The sequence below is a fragment of the Eptesicus fuscus genome, chromosome 7 (genome assembly GCF_027574615.1).
Source record: "Eptesicus fuscus isolate TK198812 chromosome 7, DD_ASM_mEF_20220401, whole genome shotgun sequence".
Taxonomy (NCBI): Eukaryota; Metazoa; Chordata; class Mammalia; order Chiroptera; family Vespertilionidae; genus Eptesicus; species Eptesicus fuscus.
Window position 1 is genome coordinate 85,628,271 of NC_072479.1, and position 26,495 is coordinate 85,654,765.

General features: G+C 36.4%; 1 protein-coding gene across 1 annotated transcript in view; it reads left to right on the plus strand.

Moving 5' to 3' along the window:
* Positions 1–9,091: 9,091 nt before the first annotated feature.
* LOC103285405 (ovostatin homolog 2-like) overlaps positions 9,092–26,495 on the plus strand; it is a 44,306-nt gene continuing 26,902 nt past the window's right edge. The window contains 15 exon segments of the mRNA XM_054718628.1: positions 9,092–9,156; positions 9,438–9,621; positions 10,361–10,517; positions 11,762–11,814; positions 12,188–12,208; positions 14,708–14,876; positions 15,374–15,458; positions 19,401–19,518; positions 20,866–20,977; positions 21,435–21,544; positions 21,948–22,106; positions 23,082–23,309; positions 24,316–24,370; positions 25,186–25,331; positions 25,684–25,833. Of these exon segments, the coding sequence (XP_054574603.1) occupies positions 9,092–9,156; positions 9,438–9,621; positions 10,361–10,517; positions 11,762–11,814; positions 12,188–12,208; positions 14,708–14,876; positions 15,374–15,458; positions 19,401–19,518; positions 20,866–20,977; positions 21,435–21,544; positions 21,948–22,106; positions 23,082–23,309; positions 24,316–24,370; positions 25,186–25,331; positions 25,684–25,833 (1,812 nt within the window).

Below are 26,495 nucleotides of genomic sequence, written 5' to 3' on the forward strand. Positions count from 1 at the left end.
TAAGAATATTTCTTTTTTAATGAGGTGGCCGTTAACTTTTCTTTACAGAATATGTTATGGATTTCATAGATCAATAAAATAACAAAATAACAGTTAGAAAATTGACAAAAGATGGCTGATTTTTTTTTATTTTGCAAAGGAAGGAATTGAAAATTAAAAAGTACAACCATTTATTTTTACCATTACTCTATAAAAGAAAGGACATTTGGTATCAAACATGTGAGAAGAATGTAAACTCAGAATGAAGAACCTAATTTGTAGTCAGGTTTCCTTATTTCCCCAAGGACTAATGCAAACTTTGTCAACAACACCAATACCTTATTCTCTGATATCCTCACATCATTTGAGAAGCATTACTCTAGTGGTTCTCAACTGGGGATAATTTTGCCCCCCAGACATTTGGCCATTTCTGGAGATATTTTTTGGTAGTCATAACTGTGAGAGGTACTACTGGCATCTATTGAGAAGAGGTTGATTCTGCTAAACATCCTACAACACACAGGACAGTTAACACAACCAAGCGTTATCCAGCCCCCGATTTCAGTAATACCAATATTGAGAAACCCTGCCTGGCTGGTGTGGCTCAGGGGTTGAAAATCGACCTATGAACCAAGAGGTCACAGTTCAATTCTTGGACAGGTCACATGCCCGGGTTGTGGGCTTGATCCCCAGTGTGGAGGAGGTGGCCGATCAATTATTCTCTCTTATTGATGTTTCTATCTCTCTCCCTCTCTCTTCCTCTCTGAAATCAATAAAAATATAATTTTTTTAAAAAAGATTGAGGAACCCTGATCTAAGAGATCAAAGGAGTAAAGAAATTCCAGTATTGATAAGATAGCAGTTCAGAGCAATGCTTCTTAGGAAGGTCAACAGTGTCTTCTTTCCTGGGTTCTATGATTCCAACTAGGGACTTTGACACATAGTTGAAGCCACATGAGTATGAGTTGGTTACCATTTAATCCAATGCATTCCTCATTACCGCTCATTTTCCAGGCTCCATTTGCAGGAGAAAATGTACATGAAAGTAGCTGGCACAGTGTCTGGCATGTAATAAAAGTTTAATAAATGTTGTTTTCATGTTTTTCCTTCTAAATCTTTGTTTTTTTCTGATAAAAGCAAAAATAAACACAAAATGGCTTCATGATTTGACAATTCAGTTTGCTTGCTGCCTCAATTTCACTATATCCTATATCTTGTTCTGCGTTCTAGCTGCTCTGCTCATGCTGAATCCTTTTACTTGACAGATTCTTTCTTACTTCTAAGTTGTAGAACATTTTTAACTTCATTTGGGACCTATGGCTTACTCCAACAAAGAGGTATCACACTTTCAAGGAGGTAGCTGTCCCTGCTGCTTAGGTCTGTGGTAGGCACCTGTCTTACATCTTCTATTGCTCCCATCCAGGCAGTTATCACACTATGTTATAACTGGTTTTGAAAATTTCTCTCCCATTAGGTTGTAAATCTCTTAGAGTAGGCATCACATATAGCTTATTAATTAATTGTTGAATTCCTAGTGCCTTTTTTTAAGGTTTGGCAGGTAGTAAGTGTCCAAGTAATTATTTGTTAAATGAATGACGAACTCTTTTAAACAAATTATCCTGCTTTTCATATCTTGCCTGGAGGCCTTTTCAAGTAATAAGTAGTAGGCATTGACAGGAGTCTAAAACAAGAGGGAAATGATGAACTCCCATGTGTTATATACAGTTAGCAATTTGGATGCCTTGGAGGTATCCCTGAAAGTTCATGATCACCTATGAATGAATTTATTAGAGAAAGGCAATTGAACCAGATTCTTGAATTATGTCATACCTTGTTCCATGAGTGTCATAACAGCAATTCAGATTAAAATGCATGATATTTATCATCAGAGACACAAAGTCAGAGTTATAAGGAAATGTGGACTGGCAAAATAAGCTGTGAAAAAGTATTTTTGAAAATATGACTCAGGCCATAGCAACACAATATATTTCCATTAAATGCATTATTATTGTGCCACTGTGATATTAGAAAGTGGCAGGAAGACTGAGTTGTAAAGTTACATAAAATAATATGGCATGAGTCATATATAAAAATATTGTTTTAAATATCAAAATGGTAATCACACTGAGTTAGATGTCCAAACCAGAAGGGTTACTCACGGTAGTTTGAAGATTGCTCAAATGGTCACAGTGAAGTAGTTCAGACCCACTCAGTTAAGATTATTTCACTTTTACATTACTATCTTTTCATTTATCAAGTAAAGGAAAAGATGCACAAGAAAATAAGGATATAACCTCCAGCACTTCCCTTCAACTTCACAGAAGTCCCATCTTAATTTGTTTTATCAATCCAGGAGTTGACAGGAGAGAAAGTTCCACTGGTTTAGAGAATCCAGAATCACAGATTAGCTAACTTTTATCCCTTTTATTCTGGGAGAAGGTGAAAATCATACCTTTATAGATTTGGCTGTGAACAAAACCAACTCTATGTCTATGACCCAGATGTCTTTAAGTTTTCATGTTGTGATCTTTAACCAACCTCACTGTCCTTAGCTGACACACCAGAGCCTTCTAGTTTATGATTATCTATATTCCTTAAACAGTAGCCATAAATATTTTTGTTGGTGATGATCTGAATGGCATGACAACTGAGATAAATATCAAATAGGTGATAGTATTAATTATAAACAATCATTCATCACAAGATGACCAGTAGGTATAGCATTCTTTGTCCCTTTGTCCTGTCAATCATTACTACCTGAGTTATCCTATATAATAATCCTATATAATAAAGAGGTAATATGCAAATTGACCATCACGCCCTCACAAAGATGGCTGTCTATGACCAGACTGGCAGGGGGGTTAATGAGGGACAACCAAATGACTGAATAAGCAGGCTGTGTGGGGCAACCAGGCCAGTAGGGGAGTTAGTGAGGAACGACCAAACAACTGAACGGCAGGCTGTGTGGGTTGACCAGGCTGGTGGGAGGTCCATGAGGGGTGACCAGGCCGTCAGGGGGATTAGTGAGGGATGACCAACTGACTGAACAGCAGGCTGTGTTAGGCGACCAGGCTGGCGGGGGGTGGGGGCAGTTAGAGGCGACCAGGCCAGCAGGGAGACAGTAAGAGGTGACCAGGCTGTTGTGGGGGGGGCAATAAGAGGTGATTAGGCCATCAGAGAGCAGTTGGGCATGATTAGGCTAGCAGGGGGGCAGTGAGAGGCAACTAGACTGGTGGGTGGACAAGTGGGGTGACCAGGCTGGCATGGGGGGCGCAGTTAGGGGTGGCCAGGCCAGCAGGGGGGGGGCAGTTAGGAGTGACCAGGCTAGCAGGAAAGGGGCGTTTGGGGGTGACCTGGCTGGCAGGGGGGGCCGTTAGGAGAAATCAGGCTGGCATGCAGAGGCAGTGAGGGGTGATCAGGCCAGCAGCGGGGGTCAGTTAGGGGTAATCAGGCCAGCATGCAGAGGCAGTGAGGGGCAATCAGGCAGGCAAGCAGGTGAGTAATTAGGAGCCAGTGGACCAGGATTGTGAGAGGGATGTTCAACTGCCATTTGGACAACCAGCAGTTGGACATCCCCTTAGGGGTCCCAGATTGGAGAGGGTGCAGGCTGGGCTGAGGGGACCACCTCCCAAGCACGAATTTCATGCACCGGGCCTCTAGTACTATATAAAAAGAAAAAGTCCTGCAATAAAAGTCTGTTAGTGAAGAATAATCTGTAAAGACTGCTGCATCATCTGTCTGCTCTGACCCTACATTGTTGTGAGTAAACTACCTCATAATAAATTCTATTATATTCTATGAAGTTGCCTCAGCAGTCTTTGGTTTTAAGATACTTTCACATTAGGGTATCCATTATACCTTTGCCACACCATCAGACAGTACCTCACCACTCCTACTTAATGTCCAGGTTCCAAATTAAACATTTTTTTGGCCCCACAGCTTAGTAACCTCTTCCAAATTTGCTTTATTGCCACATCATCTACCTTATTCAAGCTAAAGTGTAATAATAGTCCTGGTATGGAGTATAACATTGATTTAGGCTCCTGAGTTTGATATATTAACAAAATAAAAACTTGAATATCCTCAAGTGACACCTCTTTGGTGCAATCCTCTTTGATTCAGCCATTCTCCAGGTAGAAAACTTTCTAAAAATTTTTTTTTTCTATTATTGCATTTACATGGTTTGAAGTTGATTTGGGGGTTATCTCAGCAATTATATCACCCTATTCTTGAAGAAAATGAACTATATACAAATTTTTTATTTCTATTGAATGATAAACTCTAAAACACATCCAATTAATATTCTTTAGCCAATAAATAAACCTCTGTGTTGAATGGATAATATTAGTTGAAGTCCAAGGATGGAAGCAGCAATTCCTAGGCAAATGGTGGTTTCAGTGATGAACTACATAATTATGAATACCATATCATATTTTTATCATCATTACAAATCTTTCTTTACCTTATCCATTCCTTGTCCCATGACTTTAATATTTTCTCTAGTAAAGAAAAAAGTTATAAAACTAAAGATGCCTGAAGTACCATATCAGTGGTAACATTTTGTATGACTCCATTTGACATTTGTCTCTTTATTTGTCTGTCTGCTTGGATGAAGTAATAGTAGTTAGGATCGGTGGTGGTCACTTAGGCAAAATGAAATATAAAAACTGACCCTAAGTGACTTAGGGTAAAATCCTATATTTAACAGTGTTGAACTTTGCCCATTAAAAATAGTAATAATAATAAGTGGCTCTATAAACCCAGTCACATCATAAGTATTTAGTTTGCCCTTCATTATCCACCTATTTCTCCTTTTTTTTTTTTTTATTTTGTCACTCATCCACAGGTTGCTATTGTGTGATTAGAAATTTCTTGGCAATTCTAACAATCAATCAGTGTTGCAGGAGATAAAGATCTGAGAACAAGAAGGGCGATTTCACTTGTCAAGCTGGTTGTTCCTTTATAAGGAAAAGGTGATTTCCCTTTTAATGGATTACAACATCAGGAACTGGAGAGCTTAGTATAGTTTAGTTTAGTTTAAAACATAATTGACAGCCTATACATTACTAATCTTGGGCAATATTCTTATTTGTAGTGTTTGCTTAAACACTTTATAAAGGTGAACTAGAAGTTCAAGATGTTCTCAGGAACTGTGAAATAGATTTCAAATTTCTGAAACTTACAATGGACTATCATTATTTATACAGCTGGAAATCAAGAAAATGTATCCCCATTATTTCAATAACTTTTAAAAGATATAATGTTAAAATGACACTCCCAGGCATTGCCTCAGATTCAACTCAGTGATGGTAGGAAAATAAACCAATATTGTCCCATGCCTGATGAATAGCACCCAGCTGGAGTTGCAGAGTAGCCAGCCAGATCTTCACCAGTCTTTCCCTTAACATTGGTTATCGTTTTTCCCTTTGTAAATGTTTTTTTCCATATAATGTTAGCAATGTCTGTGATATCAAGCAACATATATGTGATGTAATGATTCCGAATCTTTATCCACATTTTCAATTTTTTTCAGAGCAGCAAATTTTTATTTCATCTGTCTATCTGGAATCATATTTCTGTTGTATTGCAGTAACTCCACACTTAACATGCTAAACTTAAATCATCACTTCATCTATATGTTCATTTTGTCTTCTCTCTCTTGTCTAATTGCAACAGCATTCAATATTAGTGTCGATCTCACCCTCTTTCTCTTCTTCATCACATATCAAAACCACCTCAAGTTCTAGCATTAGAATAACTATATGTTATTTAATATTGCTCTTCCTCTGTAACCTAGGATAGTCTTTGAGCAAACTCATACTTCTCTTACTGCTATTTTGCTTTCATTCATTTCTGTTATCTATGAAGTACAGAGTTATTATATTCATTGCTCTTCAAAACTGAACCTACTATTTTTAAAACATACCCAATATTTGATTATAATCATAGTTCTCTTCAAAAAGCTGTTACTTCAGTAATAATTTCTTCAGTTTCTACTCTACCTGAAAAAGTCATAATCATGTTAATATTTCCAACTCAAACCTCCATTTTTCACTCTTTTCCAGCTTTCACATATATCTTTTTAATGTGATTCCATTGAGCATTGCTCATAGTTTCCATAGAACAGTGTTTGTATCACATGGCATTGCAATTTATGCTTACATATCCTGCTGGGTGAACAGTGAACTATTCTAAGAAAAGAAGTAGTCTTACTCATCTGTTTATCCTCAGAATCTGGTTCAATACTAAGTCCTTCCCAACGAACATTCTCATGATGCCCTATAGTTTATTTTCCTCTGCAACACTTGCCATAATTGTAGTGAAATAATTAATTTTTCAATTAGTTATTTAGAATTTGCCTTTCCTGATAGAATAGCTCCAATAACTTATATTCATCTCTTCATTCCAATCATATACCATAATTCTGGCAGATAGTAGATAATCAATAAATATATACTAAATGAATATGTGAATAGAAGTATTTCTATAATAGGAAACACCAATAACGTAAATAGTATTGAGTCTGTCAAGTGACAATGATGTAATATCTGTTTTCTATTATATATCCCTTTCCTCAGTAGAAACATACTGAGAATTTAGAAGATAGTACATTAATCCATGTCCTATCATATTCTTACCTATGAAAATATCCTTTAATCTCAATTTATAGTTGTGAAAGAAAATTCTTCCCAATCACTTACTGTCTGAGTGACCCTATGAAAATTAATGACTTTTTCTGGTGCTTTATTTTTCTTATTTGTAAAATGAGAATAAATAATGAATTTAAAACTGTATTTCATAAAGATTAAATGGGATACTGTCAATATCAGCATATAGCACATTGCCTGTTAATTAAGTACTAAGCAAGCAGCCTCCCTCTTCAACACATTCCCCCTTGCTTTATTGTCATTCTCCCTCTCTTTCCTCCTTCCATACTTCTTCCCTCCTTTCCTTTTTTCCTTGATTTTCTTCTTCCTCTCTCCCTTTCCCCTTTTCTTTCTTTCTCTCTCTACTAGAAGGTAAACTCTTTAGAGAACTGTGTCTTATTCATCTTATTATCTCTAGAAACTAACACTGTTGCTAATAAATAAGTACTCACTAGGTCTTGTTGGATTCATATCTGAATTTCTGGAATAAGAGTCCAATAATCTCAGGACCATGTTGACCAGATAAGATAAATTGAGTCATTTACGCAGAAAAAAAAATTACATTTGGAAAATAAAACTATTTTAGATAAGTTTCATTACTTTGTATTTTTTTCAGCATTGAGAATAAAGAATTGGTGGCTTTGATTTATAAACAATCTGCCTTGTGGTGCTGCTTATCTTGAATGCTGATGAATGAAAGTTGTGAGCTTCCATTGTTTTGGAAGCTAGTGACTTAATTTATCTTATGAGTATGGGGGGTGGAGTGTAGAGAGTGGTTCTAATAATAAGTCTAAGGCATGAGGGAAAGGTATTGGTCAAAAACAGAGCTCACAGCTTGACGATCCAGTGGAGAGAGAAAGTAAATCTTAAAACTGGTAAGGCAGGTCAACAATTGAGGATTAACAACTTTAGAGGAAAGGCAGAAAAAAAAGTCCTGAATAGGAATGGGAAAGGGAGCCATGTTTTAATTCAACTGAGTGAACAACATCGTCAGAGTTGTCATGAACACAGTTCTGCACTGGAATGTGAAATGTGGTCATCAAGGAGCCCTTGTTGTCACATTCCCTAGGTCTCATGGTTGCTTGTATTTTACCTTCCATTACAGCTCTCATCCTATCTAGTAAAAGGGTAATATGCAAATTAACCATCACTCTGTCACAAAGATGGCGGTGCCCAGTCCTCTCAGCCCCACCAGAGTCCCTCAGTCCCTGGGGGAGGGGCAGCCGCTGAAAGCAGGCAGCATGAGCGGCCTGGTGAAATGCTTGCTTCATTGCCACGGATGGGCTTCTGGCCAGGGGGAGCCTCTGGGCAGCAGGCATGGAGCAGCCAGGCCCCGCAGACAGCTACTGGCACACAGATTCGTGCACAGGGCTACTAGTCTGTTATAATTGGTTATGTCCTTTTTTCCTTTGTATTTGCTGTTGCACTGTTGCAAGCCTATTTCTAAAAGACTGGCACCAGTTCTTGTCTTCTGTTACCTGTAATAACTACATCTATATTTGAACTAGAAAGGAAACATGATGAAAGGAGAATTACCACTGGAGACTCCGTCAAAAGTTTGCCAGTTTCTTTGGTATGGTTCATTTTCCTGGTAGAAATGGTTTACAATCAAAATTATGTTAAATCTTTTTCTTTTCTACCAAAAGTGACTAGTATGTGTGTATGCAAGCACAAAAATTCAACACATTTTCTTTCTTTTTTTTCTTATATTTAAGATACAAAAGGATATTGAACATTGTAAAATAAGAAAATCATAGTAAATGTTGAATGCATAGCAACTTTTTAATGCTGTATTCTGTAATATGAAATTATAAAAGAATGACTTAATAGTTTCAATTATCTGTAAAATGAGCCTGCTTTGAGATATCTATTTGTATCTGGGTTTTGGCAACATCAGATATGCTACTTCTCTCAGAAGCCTGGAAATTTTACCTTTCGGGGATTGCCCTAACCACAGCTCCTTAGAGGGGCAGTTTTCTTTCATGTGCTAATTCCTACAAATTAATGCTTTTGATACTGCTGCTAATTCCTACAAATTAATGCTTTTGATACTGCGGTCAGCCCTGTGAGCAAGGTACTACTTTAAACTAATGAACTCCTAAGTGTCACACAACTGCTTTCTTTGTTTTTCTCTTTCTTCCTGTCCAGCCTCTATAGCTAATTCCAAAAACAGCAGCATCAGTGAATTTAAGAAGGAAGTCGTATATTAAATAACAACCCCCTGGAAAATAAAGGGAAAGGTGATCTAAGTGTTATTGATGGTTCTTATGATACTTGCTCCAAAAAAGTAATTGATCCTTCATTGTGTGGCTATAAAAGCAACACTGTACAGAGAGAGGCAGAGTAGAAGGAAGGAAAGACAGTGGAGAGTTGAGGCAGCTGCCTTCTAATAAGAGAAAAAGAGAGACAGAGAGACAGAGATAATAGTTATAGTGAACTCTTTATTGTTCAGGCATTGGGATAAAATGGTGCTCACCCTGCTTCTGAGCACCCTCTGGCTTCATTTTACTGTGGCTGTGGCTTCAGAACCGTAAGGGAATATTCTGCTCTCTATTCATACTAAAGCACTAGCAAAGGAACCTCATTACACCTGTTCTGTGTTAGCATTTGATACTTTACCACTTCTGAGACTGAGTGCTGGTTTGCCTTATACATTTTTAAACAAGTGCATAAAAAGAATTGACATATTTTTTAAGATACCTCTCTCTGTATACTTAACATTTATTGTAATGAAAAAAATGTGTATGTTTCAGGGCCATTTCAATAAGCTAACATTGCCTTTTATGCGTGTTCTGCATTTCTCCTACGTAGGCAATATATTCTATGGGTCTCCTCTGTGATTCAGAGTCACTCTACAGAGAAAGCCTGTCTCCACCTTTTAAACCTTAATGAGTCTGTATCCTTGAGTATTGTCCTAGAGTATGATGAAGTCAATGTCACTATTTTTGACCAGCCTGTGGAGGAGGAGAACTTCTATGCTTGTGCAGATTTCCAGGTGAGGCACTGAATTTGCCATTTCAGAACTTTGGATGGGAACATGAAATTATTATTTAAAATTTCATTTTAGAGGGATAACAAATATGGATTTCAGGTGACTTAGGAAGCTAGGGAATAAAACAAGAGAATTTCTAAGGCAAGAAAAGAAATGAAAATTAACATAGGCAAAAAATGTGTGGGATATTACCGTTTTCTATTACATGGAGTGATTAAATGTAATTACTGCTTTTTGATAGATCTGTTCAACAATATGAGAAAACAGAATCTAGGTAAAGGGAAGCAGAATTGGAATTCGGGGCAACAAAAGAAATGGAAGGCAAGAAGACATAAAAAGAAGTTTATTAAAAACTTTTCAGCCAAAACCGGTTTGGCTTAGTGGATAGAGTGTTGGCCTGTGGACTGAAAGGTCCCAGGTTCGATTCTGGTCAAGGGCATGTACATTGGTTGCGGGCACATCCCCGGTAGGGGGTGTGCAGGAGGCAGCTGGTTGATGTTTCTCATCGATGTTTCTAGCTCTCTATCCCTCTCCCTTGCTCTCTGTAAAAAAATCAATAAAATATATTTTTAAAAAACTGTTTTCATACTAAAAAAAAGAAATTAAAACAAGTAATCACAGTCTCTCATTAAGAAATAATGAGCTTAAAATGCTCTCAGACTGAGAAGCCAAATTAAGACATTGTTCACCTTCTTAATGTCTACAAATAATTGTCCCATTCTCTGTTCTTTAACATAAACAGGTTTCTCAAAAGTCCTCTGAACAGTTAGCTTTTGTGACATTGTTGGCTAAGGGTGATACTCTTGAAATCTTTGAGAGGAGGTCCGTAGCACTCATTTCAGAAGAGACAGTAACCTTCGTGCAGACAGATAAACCCATCTACAAACCTGGAGAGGATGGTAAGTCAATATTCACATTTCCTTTGTATCCTTGACCTTACGAACACATTCTTCAAATTTAGGGCAACCCAAACATGGGAATTTTAGTCTTAAGTTTATCCTTAATGTTATAGAATCATGGATCTCTAGAATTTTTGCTGGTTGAGTAGGCCAATTATAAAATAGTTCCCTCAAGCTCCAGTAATTGAATGCTTTGCTTCTTAAAATTTTGCATGCCACTTTTATTTTGTACAAATTCTAGTGACAGGCATACATAAAACAATGGTTACAAACATGGGATGTGGAACAAAATTATTTGGTTTGAATTGTTGCTCCATAATTTACCAGTTGGGTGCACAAGTTAAATCTCTATTTAGACTCAACTTTTTAAATCTGTAGAATGAAGATAATCAAAATATCTCACTTATACAAATATTGTGAGAATAAGATCAGATTGTCAATGTAAATCAGTACTTAGGCCATAGTAAAGACTCCATAAATGATATTTATAATCACTATTATTATTATTCATTTTAGTAGAAGTAATCATAAATCTGAAAACCAAAGCAAAGCCCTTATATTTTCTTTATTATTGTAAGTAGAAGATAGCATAAAGAACACTAACCAAGGACTCAAAAGAATTTGGTTTTTGTCTTAACTTTGTTAATGATTTATTGGCCTTTGCCAAGCAAATTCTGATCTTAGAGATGTAAAATAGAGGGCTAAGTGAGAGCATCTATATATTATGTTTGATTTGTTGAAAAGAAATAAAAGAATTGAAACAGAATTTATATGGTGAGATTTTTTTTTTTGGCTGCATTATATTCTCTCTGTGGAGTTATTAAAATGCTATGATGGACAGGTATGTGTAAAAAAATAGCTAAGATGGTTTTCTAGAATTCTGCTCAAATTAATATACTGTAATGTTTGTTAACATCAATACATTTTTCCCAGAAAAATTATGTTTAACTCCTACCATACATATTTCACATTTGTCCTTCTTTGACTCATTCTGCCACAAATTCTGGTGGTGGCAGTAGCTAGTGTCAGCTTTAGTAGCAACCAGCGTCATCAGCAGAAGAATTACAATTGTGCAATAAGAGATCTTTCCAAATGGAACTCAAGGGATCAAATCAGAGTTAGGGGAGGAGGGCAGTACTCTATGATAGGAAAGCAATTTATTTCCATGTCTTTTTGTAAACAATTATACCTAGGAGAGAAATAACAAGAAAAAATATTGCTCCCCCCCCCCCCTTTTCTTTTAGTTCAAATTCGCATTGTGACACTGAATACCAAGTTCAAACCTGTTGAGGAGTTGGTGAGTTCAATAATTTCTAATGATACACTGAAATTTAAGCAAGGTAAACAAATCTATTGCTATACAAAGTGTTGTCAGGAAGTTTTTCATAAGTATGAAAATAGATTCTAACATAGAGAACTTTACAGGTATAGTTTCATTGCTAAACCTCAAATTTAAACATAAAACTTTCATTTATCATGAGTTAATTTATACTTCTTTAAGACTATTTTTCATCATGTAAGGATGGATTGCCTGAAACCTTTTGTCCTCTGGGAAAATGAGAGTGAAGACTCAATACTTAAATTAAGTCGAATAATCTTTATAAATGCAATATGTGGCCAAAAACAGTGCACTATTACAATATTAACCTACTTTGTTTTCCCTCTTGCAGTATCCTTTAATCAGACTTCAGGTAAGAAATCGTTTTTTTCATTTCCATTATTTTAAATATTCAGATAAATAGTGATTTGTGTCTGGTTTTCATTATACATAGTTACAAGTTGAGATAACTGAAATAGCGGAGGAGAAAATCTTTATATACACAATATAAGACATCAGATGAAGAACTAAACAAAGGGCTGTCGCTTTTAGTGTAGTCTGTGTGGCAAGTGCAGTAACTTAGGTTTTCAAGGAAAAGAAAAGATTGAGCTCTTTTTAAAGGAGGTTTATGTTTAAAATTGCTTAATTTTGGCTGCTGGCCCTTCTCAATCCTATTTTAGCCATATCTTATTTTAAGGAAATAGAAAGCATATACACCTACAAATTTAGAAATTAGCTAAGAAGGTGATTTTATTATTATAATAGAATTTTGGTTTTCAGGAAATAGTTAATGGAGTCTCTTTCTACTAACTCAGATCTTTAATATTGTGCAGTATGGTAACTAAATGTATTTGAAGTCTTATGCCTATCAGAAAATAACAATCAACTCAAACATATATATTTGAATTTCTACATAAACTATATGTACCATTATTATTAACTAATTATGAAGGTTAGTACACTGAGATCTAAGTTTATTATTATTGACTAGAGGACCAGTGCACAAATTTGTGCACGGGTGGGTTCCCTCGGCCTGGCCAGTGATCAGGGCCATGGGAGGGGCAGGCCTGCCAGGGGGAGGGACCGTGGGAAGTTGACCCCAGCAGCAAGCTAACCAATGGCCAATTCCATGGGGAATTGGGCTCCCGCTTCCCTCCTGTCTGGTTCTGGGGTGCAGGTGAACCAGATTTGGGGCTGTCAAGGCCCCAACAGTAAGGTCTGGGTCAATGTGTGTCATAGCTACCGGCCGGTCGTTCGGTTGTAACAGTCGCTTAGGCTGTTATATATATAGATTATGTGTGTAAATACATACTTCAAATAGTCTTTTTAATTTGAATGTTTTTGACTTTGTTATCTGAGTGAAAAATAGGTCATCTTTCTAGTAGGATAAATATCAGGTTAGCCATTTTTAATCTTTCTGCATGATTAATTATCTATGAAGAATATTATCTTCACAGCCTATTTAAGCTAGTATTGTGTTCCATAGAAAGCTTAATTAACATTAGTTTAAATGAGTAAAAATGTATTGTCTACATGAACTATATGTCTGAGTCTAGGCACTTCAGTGTTAGGACAGTAACAGCATAATGTTACCAAGGACCTAGGCTTCTTCTGCTTCTTTACCATCCTCAATGTCTTGTTTTATTTTCAATGCCAGCTGAGTCTGATTTTCTTAGAAAGAATTTTTACCCAGTGACTGACACTTACATTTAATTTGCCATCACTGAGTCACATGGGCAATCCTTCTTAACCTTTTGCACTCGGATGTCGAGTGTGACTCGACACGGTTAGCATTAGAATAAAGGAATTGAGAAAAAAGCAAGCAAGTGCAAAGGGTTAAAAGGAAGTCTGGAAAATTAATTTAACTTTCTAGACATTATTGTAGAGGAAAGAAAAGGTGAGCAGAAAATAATGTTTTTGTTTCTTTGTAGAAATCTTTTCACCAGAGTTTCTTTAATCACAATTGGATGATATCAATAAATGTATTAAGTCAAGCTCACATAAGCTACAATAGGCTAAAGGCAAATAAAAGAGAAAGGATGGCATTATCAATCCTTTCTTGTTGTAGAACTTCTATTTAACAGCTGTCGTATGCAGTGTGGAATTCATGACCAACTTACTTACAAACCAACCAACATGTTTACAGGGATTTGTAAAGATAAGCATCTCCTGTGCATCTATTGGTGTTTGTCACTATACTTGAGAGAGCACCACTCTGAAGCTTGCACACTGAGTTTTTAAGTTCTTTAACTATGCAACTATGGTTCAGAAAGATCAAAATCAAAAGCATTAATTATAGATTTTGTTCATTATCTTTTTTGGGCTTACAAGATATACTATAAGGTTGAATTTGAAGATCTGAGGAAATTATGTTATTTTTACAATTTGAGATATATATATATAAATATATATATATATATATATATATATATATATAAAAGCCTAAGCGACTGTTACTACCAAATGACCAGAATGACTGGAACGACCAGTCCACCAGTTGCTATGACACACACTGACCATCAGGGGGCAGATGTTCAATGCAGGAGTTGCCCCCTTGTGGTCAGTGCACCCCCACAGCCACCCTCCCTCAGTCCCTCCCCCCTGCTGGCCGGCCCCCTTATAGGCCCAAATTGGGGGGCCCACCAGCCAACCTCCTAGGGTCCCTACCCCTGCCAGCTGGCCCCCCAATAGACCTTGATCACTGGCTAGGCCGAGGGACCCCACTCATGCACGAATTCATGCACCTGGCCTCTAGTTCAATAAAATGATAGAGCTTTCTTTACTTCCCATAATTACAGAAAGTACCCAAATGAAGAAGGAAAGGATAAAACTCTTATATGACCTTTGTTTTTATTTCTTCTTTATTTTCTAGGATCCTCAAAACAATGGGATTTTTCAATGGGAAAATGTGGCGCCTTTTCAAAATATTACCCAACTCTCATTCAGATTGATTTCAGAACCAATGTTTGGCGAATACTCTATTGTTGTGAAAAGGGCATCAGGAAAGACGTTGGCACACCCATTTACTGTTAATAGATATGGTAACCAATTGCTACTTATAATTGTTGTATATAGATGAAGCTTTCAGAGGACTCGACAAAGTAACTTTTATGTTAGAATTAGGAAAAGTAGGTGAGGCTTTATTTGGTGTTCTCCCATCTTCCTTTCTTGGCCTTTTCTGCTTTGTCATCTTTCTTGCTCCTCACTCTTTGCCTTCATCCTTTTTTCTGACCCTTGCCTTTACTTCCTAAGAAATATCTCATTTTATAAAATCTACACAATCTTCTTGGAAGTATTACAACAAATAAAATGTAAAGTTATGAGAATAGAGAAGAGAAAGGAAAGGGAAATAATTAATTATTAATGAGACACCATCACTTACTGGTGCAACACAGAATTTGGGACAATTGAAACATGGTCTATACAGATGTACACAAAGGAAAATATGGTGCATAGAAGGATACTTAGCTACATAATTGTAATAAGTTTTGCTCTTCAGTATTTGTAGGGACTGATCTATATTTCTCTTTATTTCCAGTGTTGCCTAAGTTTGAAGTAAAGGTCAATGTACCACAAACAGTAACTATTTTAGATGAGGAATTCCAAGTGGATGCATGTGCTAAGTAAGTATTGATTCAGGAGATTTGACATCACATGTCAATTCAAGGCTCAGAGTGAAGGAGAAATGAAATTAAGCATGTAACTTTAATTATTTGTATGCTTATATTAAAATTATCAGACAAGTAATGAATTGCCATTATAAGAGATTTTGAAAATATGAAGCAAAACATAAGAAATTATCTATAATTAATTCTACTGATGCCATTAATACTAGAATTTATTTTTCTCTAATCTTTCATGAAGTTTCTATAATTGCAATCCTACGTTTCTACTCATTATAATTAAGAAACATGTTTCCATATATGCCAATATTTTCATGAATTCTAGTCTCTATGGTTATATCAAATTTACTTAATCACTTTTATTATATAACATGTAGGCTGTTCCATTTGGTTTTTCTAATCCTATCTAATAAAAGGGTAATATGCAAATTAACCATCACTCCATCACAAAGATGGCAGTGCCCATAGCCACAAGATGGCAGCGCCCAGTCATCTCAGCCCTGCTGGAGTCCCCAGTCCCGGGGGGGGGCGTGGCAGCTGCTGAGAGTGGGCAGCCATGGCGAAAGCATTCCGCACCCGGCCACGGATGGGCCTCTGGGCTGCGGAGAACCTCTGGGTGGTGGACTCGAGCAGCCAGGCCCCACAGATTAGTGCATGGATTAGTGCGCAGGGCTACTAGTAATAAATAATATTTAGCATATGTCTTTGTGTATACCAGTAAGTGTATAAGAAGTAGCTTCTGAATTAAAAATTTCTTAAGAAAGATTTCAAGAATTGGAATTACCAAAATGAAATGTGTAACATTCTTTTAGTCTTTTGATTGCCATAATGCTCTCTAAATATGTTGTGCCAATGTACAATTCCAACACTGCCTGTCTCATTGAATCTTCATTATCTTGGGAGTTTTCATTTTTTCAAAAAAAGAACATAAACTTTTGAAATGTCTTGGTGAAAAAGAAGGCACTTTATCAATTTATTTGAGTTAATTTGAATAATTTTAATGTAAAAAACATTTCTATGTGATGTGAAAATTTTTATTTTATTTTTGGAGAATTATTTCTAATGATATTTACCTTTTTTAAAAGTGTCATGTATTTTTCCAAATTTCTAAAAAATAATTAAAAATAGCTAATATTTAGTGAGTGCCAATTACTGTGCTAAGCATTGCATTTATTATATTCTTACCACCATGCTATGAGATAGATGCTATTATCATTTTTATTTTATATTGAAAGATTATGTCACAGAGAACTGAAATAACTTATCAACATTAATGGAGCTTTTTTGATGGCAGAACTTGGATTTAGACCTATGTTATCTGACTTCAGAACTACTCTCTTAACCAAAAACTCTGTAGTACTTTATGTAACAAAATTTAAAATATTAATATTTGCACATATTTAAACAGTTTAATTGATGACATGCAAATTACTTGCCTTTTAATATTTTAAGCAGTATATTAAAGATACATTGGGTTAAAAGGGCAATCTAATAAACAAGTTAGGGTAGTGCTCATGGATGCCACAAAGTATCTTGAAAAAAGTTTTTAGTTTTTCTATATTATTTAAAATGTTCATTGTACTCTAGAAAAAGAAACATACTTTTTGAGTTTCAAAAAGAGTAGCTGAACATATGCCAGAATTTCATAAATGTAATATATAAGAGATCATAGACTATCTGTGTTAAAAGATAACAGGATAATCAACTTAAGCTTGAAGAAATCCAGGAACCTAAGTTGGCTTCATTTAAAAACCCTACACAAAACCAAAGTTGTTAGTGGGATTCACAACTATAATTTATCTGCCCAATGGCATGCTAATAACACATACCAGAAGAACCAAAATATTTATCAAATATCACCTACATAAAAGACTTGCTAAACTAAATATTGATATGGGATTGGATCATCTTGAAACTTCTTTAATGTTATATTCTACTTAGATTTGACATTAAATAGTACTTTAGTATCAGCAATAATAATATCCTACAACAGGACCAGGCAATTGAGTCAGGAGCTGTGCGTGCTACAAGGTTATTTCAGGGCAGGCTATGTCTAGAAGTTAACATCAGTGAATCAGTTGCTGGGATTCCCACAGGGATTGGGCCTAAACCGGCAGTCAGACATCCCCCAAAGGGTTCCCCGATTGGAGAGGGTACAGGCTGGGCTGAGGGAACTCCCCCCTCCATGCACGAATTTCATGCACTGGGCCACTAGTATATATATAAAAGGCTAAGTCACCAACCATCCATTGTCTGACCAGCTGGCCGGCCAGCCCGCCAGTACATATGATGCGCACTGGCAATTTAAAAATAAACGTTGATTTGCGCATGCGCAATACATACTGTATAAAGCTTTCACTGGTGCCAATCTAGACAGAGTAGGAATATTGCTACCTGAACCGGTTTTTGGATATGGTCAGTTATATGTTGCTTTTTCTAAAGTTCAAAGAGTGTATAACATTAAAGTTAAAATTGTAAATACTTCATCACAAGGGAAATTAGTCAAGTACTCTGAGAGTGTTTTTACTCTTAATGTAGTATACAGGGAGATATTAGAATAAGTTTAATCAATTTATCAGTCATTGTTTTTATCAATGTTGTTTTTATATCATGTTTTTGTTGTTTTTATATCATGTCTTTGTTGTTATATCATGTTGTTATTTCTTCTAATTAATTTCCTTTCAATGGGCACAAATCCATGCACCAGGTCACTAGTACTACCATAAGAATTGTACTTCATAAATAAAAGAAATAAGGTATTTCAGGTATAACTTAGCCTTGCTTCTCACATGTAACTAATATTTAGAACTGACAGAGGATTTTTTTAAAATAGTTTTTATTGATTTCAGAAAGTAAAGGAGAGAGAGAGAGAGAGAGAGAGAGAGAGACATCAATGATGGGAGAGAATCATTGATTGGCTGTCTCCTGCAAGTTCCACACTGGGGATCGAGCCTGCAACCTGGACGTGTGCCTGACCACAGAATTGAATCCTCCTGGTTCATAGGTTAATGCTCAACCATGAGTCATGTTGACAGGGCCTGACAGAGGATTTTAATGATTTGAATTGAGTCAAAATCTCAGAAGCATTAAGAATTTTTAAATAGAGAGAAATAAATTAGGGAATGGAAAGAAAATGGACTGTGGAGTGAGGAAGATCTCAGTTTAAATTTTAATCCCGTAAGTTATAATGTGTTACTTGATCTCAGTATACTAATCTATAAAATGAGATAATAATACTATCTCTCAGGGTCCCCGAGAAAAATGAATAAGATATCATAATGTACACACTAGATATATACTAGATCCACCAGTTAGAAAAATATATTTTAATTGATCAATTTTATTACATTGAGTTTTGCCATATGCTAATTTCACATATGTTATCTGTGTTTCTGAATCTTAGTGGGCCTAATTCTCAACTAACAAAACAAAACAAAACAAAACTCAAATTAACTGTATTTGCCTTTGGTTAAACTTTTAAAGAACTTGTATTGATATTTTTTGTGTGTTTTAGAAGAAAATGAGATATGTATTTAACCCCACCCCATAAAGACACTTTACTTTTGGTCAAAGCATATTTAGTTTACATATATATTTTCTGATAAAGAAAAAAAGTGATGCAAACAATTTTTATATTTCTATCAGATTAAAATATAATTTTTAAAACTAAATTTAATCATTAAATCTTATTCACTGAAATTTTAGAGTCTACATTACCTTGAATTTGATTTAAAAAGCAGCTGAATCCTGCTGCCTGATCAAATACCTAATTTAACCTAAATTCTGAGGGGATGATATCACCAAGAGATGAGAATTCCTAATAGAATTTGATCATTGAAGTACTCATAGTTTAGAGATTTCATATGTAATTTCTGAAGAAGGCCATAAAATATTACCATGGTTTTGTTCATCAATAATTACCAATACACCTTCTCCTCCTAGGTACACCTTTGGTCAACCTGTGCAAGGAAAAGCCCAAATCAAGGTGTGCAGAGAATATTTTTCCCCTGGGAATTGTGAAAGAGACAACAATGAAATATGCGAACAATTTATTGTGCAGGTACAGATCATAATCTTTATTTCAAAAAAAGTTCAATTTATTATTATTCTTTCTTTGATTTCATTTATAAAAGGGATATAACACTTTTCATCTTGTGAATAACAGAGGTTGCAGGTAGATAAGGTAAAGAATGAGGAAGAAAATACAATGTTTAACAATAGTCTCTTATTCTCTAGGCTATGTAAATTGTTACCCACCTATGGAATAATACATTTTTAGAATTGAAAGCTGTTATTGGCTCCCTTATGTTATAAACTGAGTGGCCAGATTATTATGATTTCTGAAAGCATAATAATCTGGCCACTCTCTCTCTCTCTCTCTCTCTCTATATCTATATATATATATATATATATATATATATAGAGAGAGAGAGAGAGAGAGAGAGAGAGAGAGAGAGAGAGAGAGGCCCAGTGCATGGGTGCGGTCCAGCCAGCCTGGCCAGGGGGAGGGGACATGAGCAGTTGGCTGGCCTGCCTGCTGGTCGAGCTCCTGGTCGAGGGGAAAATTTGCATATTAACCTTTTATTATATAGGCTATACACTGAGTGGCCAGATTATTATGCATTCAGAGATCATAATAATCTGACCACTCAGTGTATTTTGTCTAGGTGACCTCCCTGATCTTTCTTTGGAGAATCATTAATAACCCTTTAAATAAATGAATCCTTCATAGTATTCCCCATGCAAGCTAGAATTGTTCTTATGAAAGAAAGGTCATTTGAAAACATCTGCATTTATTACTTTAGATTTGAAGTTCATTTTTAAAAAATATCATTCAGTTCCATGTTTATCTTTTTAAAAAATTTTATTGTTGACACTATTACAAATGTCCCCCATTTTCCTCCTCTTTGCCCACCTTCACTCACCCCTCTCCCTCACTCTCCACCTACTCTCCCCCACTCCCTCCCTTCCGCCCCAACCAGCCTTCACCACACTGTTGTCAGTGTCCATAGGCTATGCATATATGTTCTTTGGCTAATTGTTCACCTTCTTTTATCCAGTCCTGCCTCTACCCCATTCCTCTCTGAGATCTGTCACTCTGCTCCATGCATCCATCCCTCTGTTCCTATTTAGTTCACCAGATTATTTTTTAACTTGTTCCCATCCACATTGTTTCCAGGAGAATAACCCTGACATCTGTAAAATATGCAATATCTCCTTACTTTGTTTTAATTGGTGATGAAAACTACCTCCCCCCATCTTTTGTAATTCTGTGGTCATTTCAACAAGTCTGTGAGATGGAGCCATTGGGTGGTGGAGGGAGATAAGTATCTGTGCTGAAATTCTATATTCTTTAAAGACTTTTGGATCCCTAACTTTTTCTTTGTATCTTCTCTTTATCTTTCAGTTGGAAAATGGTTGTGTTTCTCAAATTGTAAATACAAAGGTCTTCCAACTTTCCCGTTCTGGATTTTTCATGTTATTTCATATCACTGTAACTGTGACAGAAACTGGGACAGGTAATGGTTGTATTTTATTGGCAACTTGAGGACATATGCAGCTTACTAGAAAGAAGTTTATTGAGTTAGTAACACTCACCAACTACAGGTCATTAATTGCTCAGTAGAGTAAAGTGCAGTACATTTGCTAATAGGTCAACCTGAGGGTTGCTTTTGAATAAGATTTTTCTAATAATATTTAAAATAAAGGTATTATGTAAATGCTACACTCAACTTGGAACAGTATCACATTTGTTTGCCTTGCTTAAGAGCTACTACAAAAAAGTTGAGTAGTTGTGACAGAGACCATGGAGTCCAAAAGCTTAAAATAATTACTGTCAGATCCTTTACAAGAGAAATTTATCAATCTCCGACCTAATACAACTGGGAACATTGCAAGTGCAAAAGTTAGTGAGAAATTCATAAGATTGCACATAAATGATTCATCTTCCTTAACACTATTTTTCATTTGTTATAGGTGTGCAGATCAGTGAAAAATCTTCTATATCTATCACTTCATTTCTTGGGACAGTGAACTTTGAGAACACGGACCCTTTCTATAGAAGAGGAATTCCTTTTTTTGGCACAGTAGGTTTGACTAAAATATATATATTTATATATATATATATATATTCTCATTTCACTTTCTTGGATCATAGGTTGCCCTTTGAAATTTTCTGGACATGTTTTTCCTACTCTCATAACACATTGCAACATTACTACATCTGACATACTGGAAAAAGTCCTAGGCTAAAAGAAAGTGATAGATAAAAGTATAGCTGTTTTCATATTATATATTTACTTAATGAAATTAAGAAATTTAAGAAAATTACAGTAAATTCTTAATCAGAATTTAAGAAAATTACAATAAATGATTACATTTATGAATAGAAAATTTCTTCTCAGTAGCGATGTGACATTTTGAATTTTAAAAATCGATGCTTTTCTCTCTCTCTCTCTCTCTCTTTTTTTTTTTTTTTTTTTTGTACAGCTTAAATTTTCTGGTCCTAATAATGTCCCGATGGTGAACAAGCTATTGCAATTGGAGCTCAATCACAAATTTATAGGAAATTACACCACAGACGAGAATGGTGAAGCTCAGTTATCCATTGACACTTCAGATATATTTGATGCGGAGTTCATCCTGAAAGTAAGACATCAAAGAGTAGACGCAACCCCACAGAGCATTCCAATGTTGGGAATTTTGAATGTTAGGAATCTCTTAAAAGATAACTTATATTGAGAATGTATTTTAACAGAGTTTCAAAATTTAGGGTATTTTATATATTGGCTTGTTCATTAGATAATACATGAGAATACTTATTCAAGAGGATGAGATAATAATAGCCCATAATTATTATAAACTAGAGGCCCGGTACACGGATTCACGCAGGGTGTGTCCGGCTGGTCTCGCCCAGTTGCCCAGTCCCAATTGGGGCCAACTGGGGCCAGCCAGCCAGGAAGGGACCACGGGAGGGCTCCAGGGCATGTCCAGCCCATCTCTCCCAGTCCCTATTGGCCAGACCCCAGCAGCAAGCTAACTTACTGGTTGGAGCATCTCCTCCCTGGTGGTCAGTGCGTATCATAGCAACTGGTCAAAAGGTTGGTCAAACGGTCAAACGAATGGTCAGATACTTAGCATATTAAGCTTTTATTATATAGGATTCTATAACAACTTATTTTCCTCTGAGAAACTAGAAATAGCTCATGAAAAGTATTTGACTCTTTTCCTTTGATCATTTTATGCGTAGATTAGGAGTTATAATACTATGATTTCTCTTTTTCTGCTTCTTAAACAGAATTTTACAATTAAACAATTTATCAATGTTTAAGTGTAACTTGAAAGACACAGAACCTTAAGGCTCATCTCTGATTTCAATTACAAAGTAAAAGTAAATACTTCATTGTAAGCCTAATGAAACAGACATACAATTATGGCCATGGTTTGTGTACAAAAAAGAGGAGAGTGCTTATATTGTTTTAAATTCTAATAACTTAATGTTTAAAGTCAGCCACAAGCTGAGGTTTCTCTCTGCTTTGAAGGGATTAGAAGCTTTTCATTCTGTAGTAATTACTGTCCTTAAAAGACAGCTCTAAGATCCTTTGCTTTCTTTTATCTTATTAGGCCACATTTGTTCACCCTAAGAACTGCTATGTTCCCAGCTGGTTGACGCCTGAGTATTTGGATGCCCAAATATCAGTCCCACGCTTTTACTCCCAAACCAACAGCTTCCTGAAGATTGTTCCTGAACCAAAGCAGCTTAGATGCAATCAACAAAAGATTGTTAATGTGCATTACTCCCTGAACAGTGAAGCATACAGGGAAGAGTCAACTATAAACTTCTTTTATTTGGTAAGTCTTGGCTGGTGGATTCTTGGATTTTGTCTGTCTGCTTAGCATGGTACAGTTTAGAACTTGTCCATCAGTCATGCATGCCAGTCTGAGGAGGCCAACCCAACCTCACTTTGCTGGTGAATGCTATTGGCACCATTAAAAACAAACACAGAAACAAATAAATGAACACATAAAAGGATTCAGGCAATTTCCCTAAGGTTGAAAAACGTACCCTTCTGAGTCTGCTATTTTAAGAATTTAATTATAACTCACATCAAGTAAGTATTTATGTCCCTTTGTGAGAGTAAAATATTAGGCAGATACCAGAGACTAAGTGGAAAGCTGATTTTGATAAATATTAAAAGAAATTAGCCCTTTTTGTTCTGTCTCCATATTTATTCATTTTGTCTCTAGAAGGCATACTGAAAGGTGAAAAGCTACAGACTTGGAAATTACAACTCCTAATTAAAATCCTCCACCCTCTCCTAGTTTTCATGCAAGCTAGTTGATATTGGACAGATTGTTTAAACTTCCTAAGCCTTAGCTGCCTCGGCTGTATATTTGTAATTGGAAATAATAAGACATCTCCTGGGGCCAGTAGTTTGTGTCAGACACTGTTATGAGGGCTTTACATGTGTTAACTCATTAATCAACCTTCTGAGTAGCTCAATTTTACAAATAAAATAACAGAGGTAAGGAACTGAAATGACTTGGCTTATTCAAAGCCAGGCAGGCTGGACAATTTCAGAGCTTTATGCAACCCTTACTCAGTGCACTGCATACTATTTAACAAATTTCTAGCACATAATATATTCTCAATAAATTGTAGTGACTTTCTCTGTTCTTTTCCAAGTTTTGCAAAGTCCATTTTTAATATTTGTTCATGGAAAATATCCTATCTTACAGATACATCCCTAGATTGTTCAGAATTACAGAATTAACACTAGGTTGTTCATTATTTAATAATTTTATGATATATTAAATAGTATGATTTCAGATATTGTGTTTTCTTTTTGCTTCACAGATGATGGCAAAAGGGGCTATCTTGCTCAGTGGACAAACGGAAATCAGAGACAAAGGTGTTTACAATACATTAATATTTTTTAAATATGTACTCCACCTTCATTTTTTTTTATTTTTAAGAAAATATTATAGTGCTAGAGTCAAAAGATTAGGTTAGAAGAGTGCTTAACATTACCATTTGTGAGTGGAGGGCAATAGTTAGCATGATCCAACATAACTTACTAAATATTTTGATGAAAGAGACTTCAGCCAGTTTCTTTATTGCCAGGTTATTAAGTACACTAGAGGCCCAGTGCATGAAATTTGTTCAGGGTGGGGGGCGGCGGTGTCCCTCAGCCTGGCCTGCACCCTCTTCCAATCTGGGACCCCTCGGGGGATGTCCAACTGCTGGTTTAGGACATCCTTCTCACAAACTGGAACAGCTAGCTCCTAACCACTCGCCTGCCTGCCTGCCTGCCCTAGCCACTCTGCCTGCCTCCCTGATGGCCCCCTAACTGCTCTCCCCTGCCGGCCTGATCCCCTAACTGCTCTCCCCTGCTGGCCTGATGGCCCCTAACTGCCTCTGCCTCAGCCTTGCTACTGTGGCTTTGTCAGGAAGGACGTCAGGAAGACATCCAGTCTAATTAGCATATTACCCTTTTTTAGTATAGATTGTAGAAAAGTGATGCCCAAAACCTAAATACCATTATTGACTCAATTATGCAGTGTTCATATTTGTATATAGAGTTTCCATTACTTAATTCATTTGTCTTTAAAGTAAAGCCCAATTTGCTCTTTCTATCCATAAGCCATTCCCTTTTATGTAAGTGTACCCAGTGAGCCAGGAACCTTTTGGCATTGCATCCGTTGATGACATCTCCTATTTACACAGCCTGGAATGGACAGTTCTCATTCCCGATCAACATCAGCGCTGATCTGGCTCCTGTGGCCGTCATGCTCGTCTACACCCTTCACCCCAGTGGGGAAATTGTGGCTGACACTGTCAAGTTCCAGGTTGAGAAGTGCTTTAAAAACAAGGTGATGTGTGTGTGTTTTTTCTATTTCTTGCTGGTCCTGAGTGAGAGAGGTGAGCACTTTTCTCCCTGTCATCTCACTCCTATAAACTCTACAAGGTATTCTCAATAAATGTTGGTGTAATTAAATTATTAGGGGATAAGAGAATCGCCAAACAGAATGAATAAATTTTGGCAGCAATGCCAATCCTGAGATGATGGGAGGATGTCCCTGGAGGGGAAGCGAGGGTGATAGTAGGCAGGAAAAATATAGGTACAGAAATCTATAAAGATGTATTTGGGGGAAAAACTGAGACTATTCCAATTCTATTCATATGAAATTATCTTACTCTCATTCTTTTCTTCCTCTCCTTTAGGTTAGCATCAAGTTCTCTGAGGAGCAGGGACTCCCTGGCTCCAACACCATCCTCTATCTAGAAGCCGCCCCTGACTCCCTCTGTGCACTCCGGGCTGTGGATAAGAGCGTTCTTCTACTGAAATCAGAACAAGAGCTGTCAGCTGAAAGTGTAAGCGCTCCGATTTCCCAATTTTTACCTGGACTGCTGCAAGTCTAACCCTTCAGATGATATTTTTTAGATGGAACATGTTGAAATATCAAATATTCTCTTCCTTTATTCCTTCACGGATTACATACTTAATTATTTCTCTCGTCAGACCCAGCACTTATAACAATACAGAATTCAGTTGATAGTTATAACAGGGTAGGGATCATATAACAATGTGATTTTGAAAAAAATAACATCTGTAATTATATGTACGTGGAAACCTAGAGTTAAATCTCTGTGTTGAAAGATATGCTTGGCTCGTAGCGGGTTTGGCTCAGTGGATAGAGCATCCGCCCCAGGACAGAAAAGTCCCGGGTTTGATTCCAGTCAATGGACACTTGTACCTAGCTTGCAGGCTTGATCCCCAGCCCTGGTCAGGATTTGAGGCAACCAATCGATGTGTCTTTCTCACATCAATATTTCTCTCTGTGTGTCTCTTCCTCTCCCTTCCACTCTTTCTAAAAATCAATAGAAAAATATCATCAGGTGAGGATTAACAACAACAACAAAAGATATGCTTGGCTACAATTTAAAGTTATAATCTATTGATTCATTTTATATTTTCATAAGCGTTTTCAGACTAGCAATCCCAGAATTTCACACCAATTTGTTTCAGTTAAATG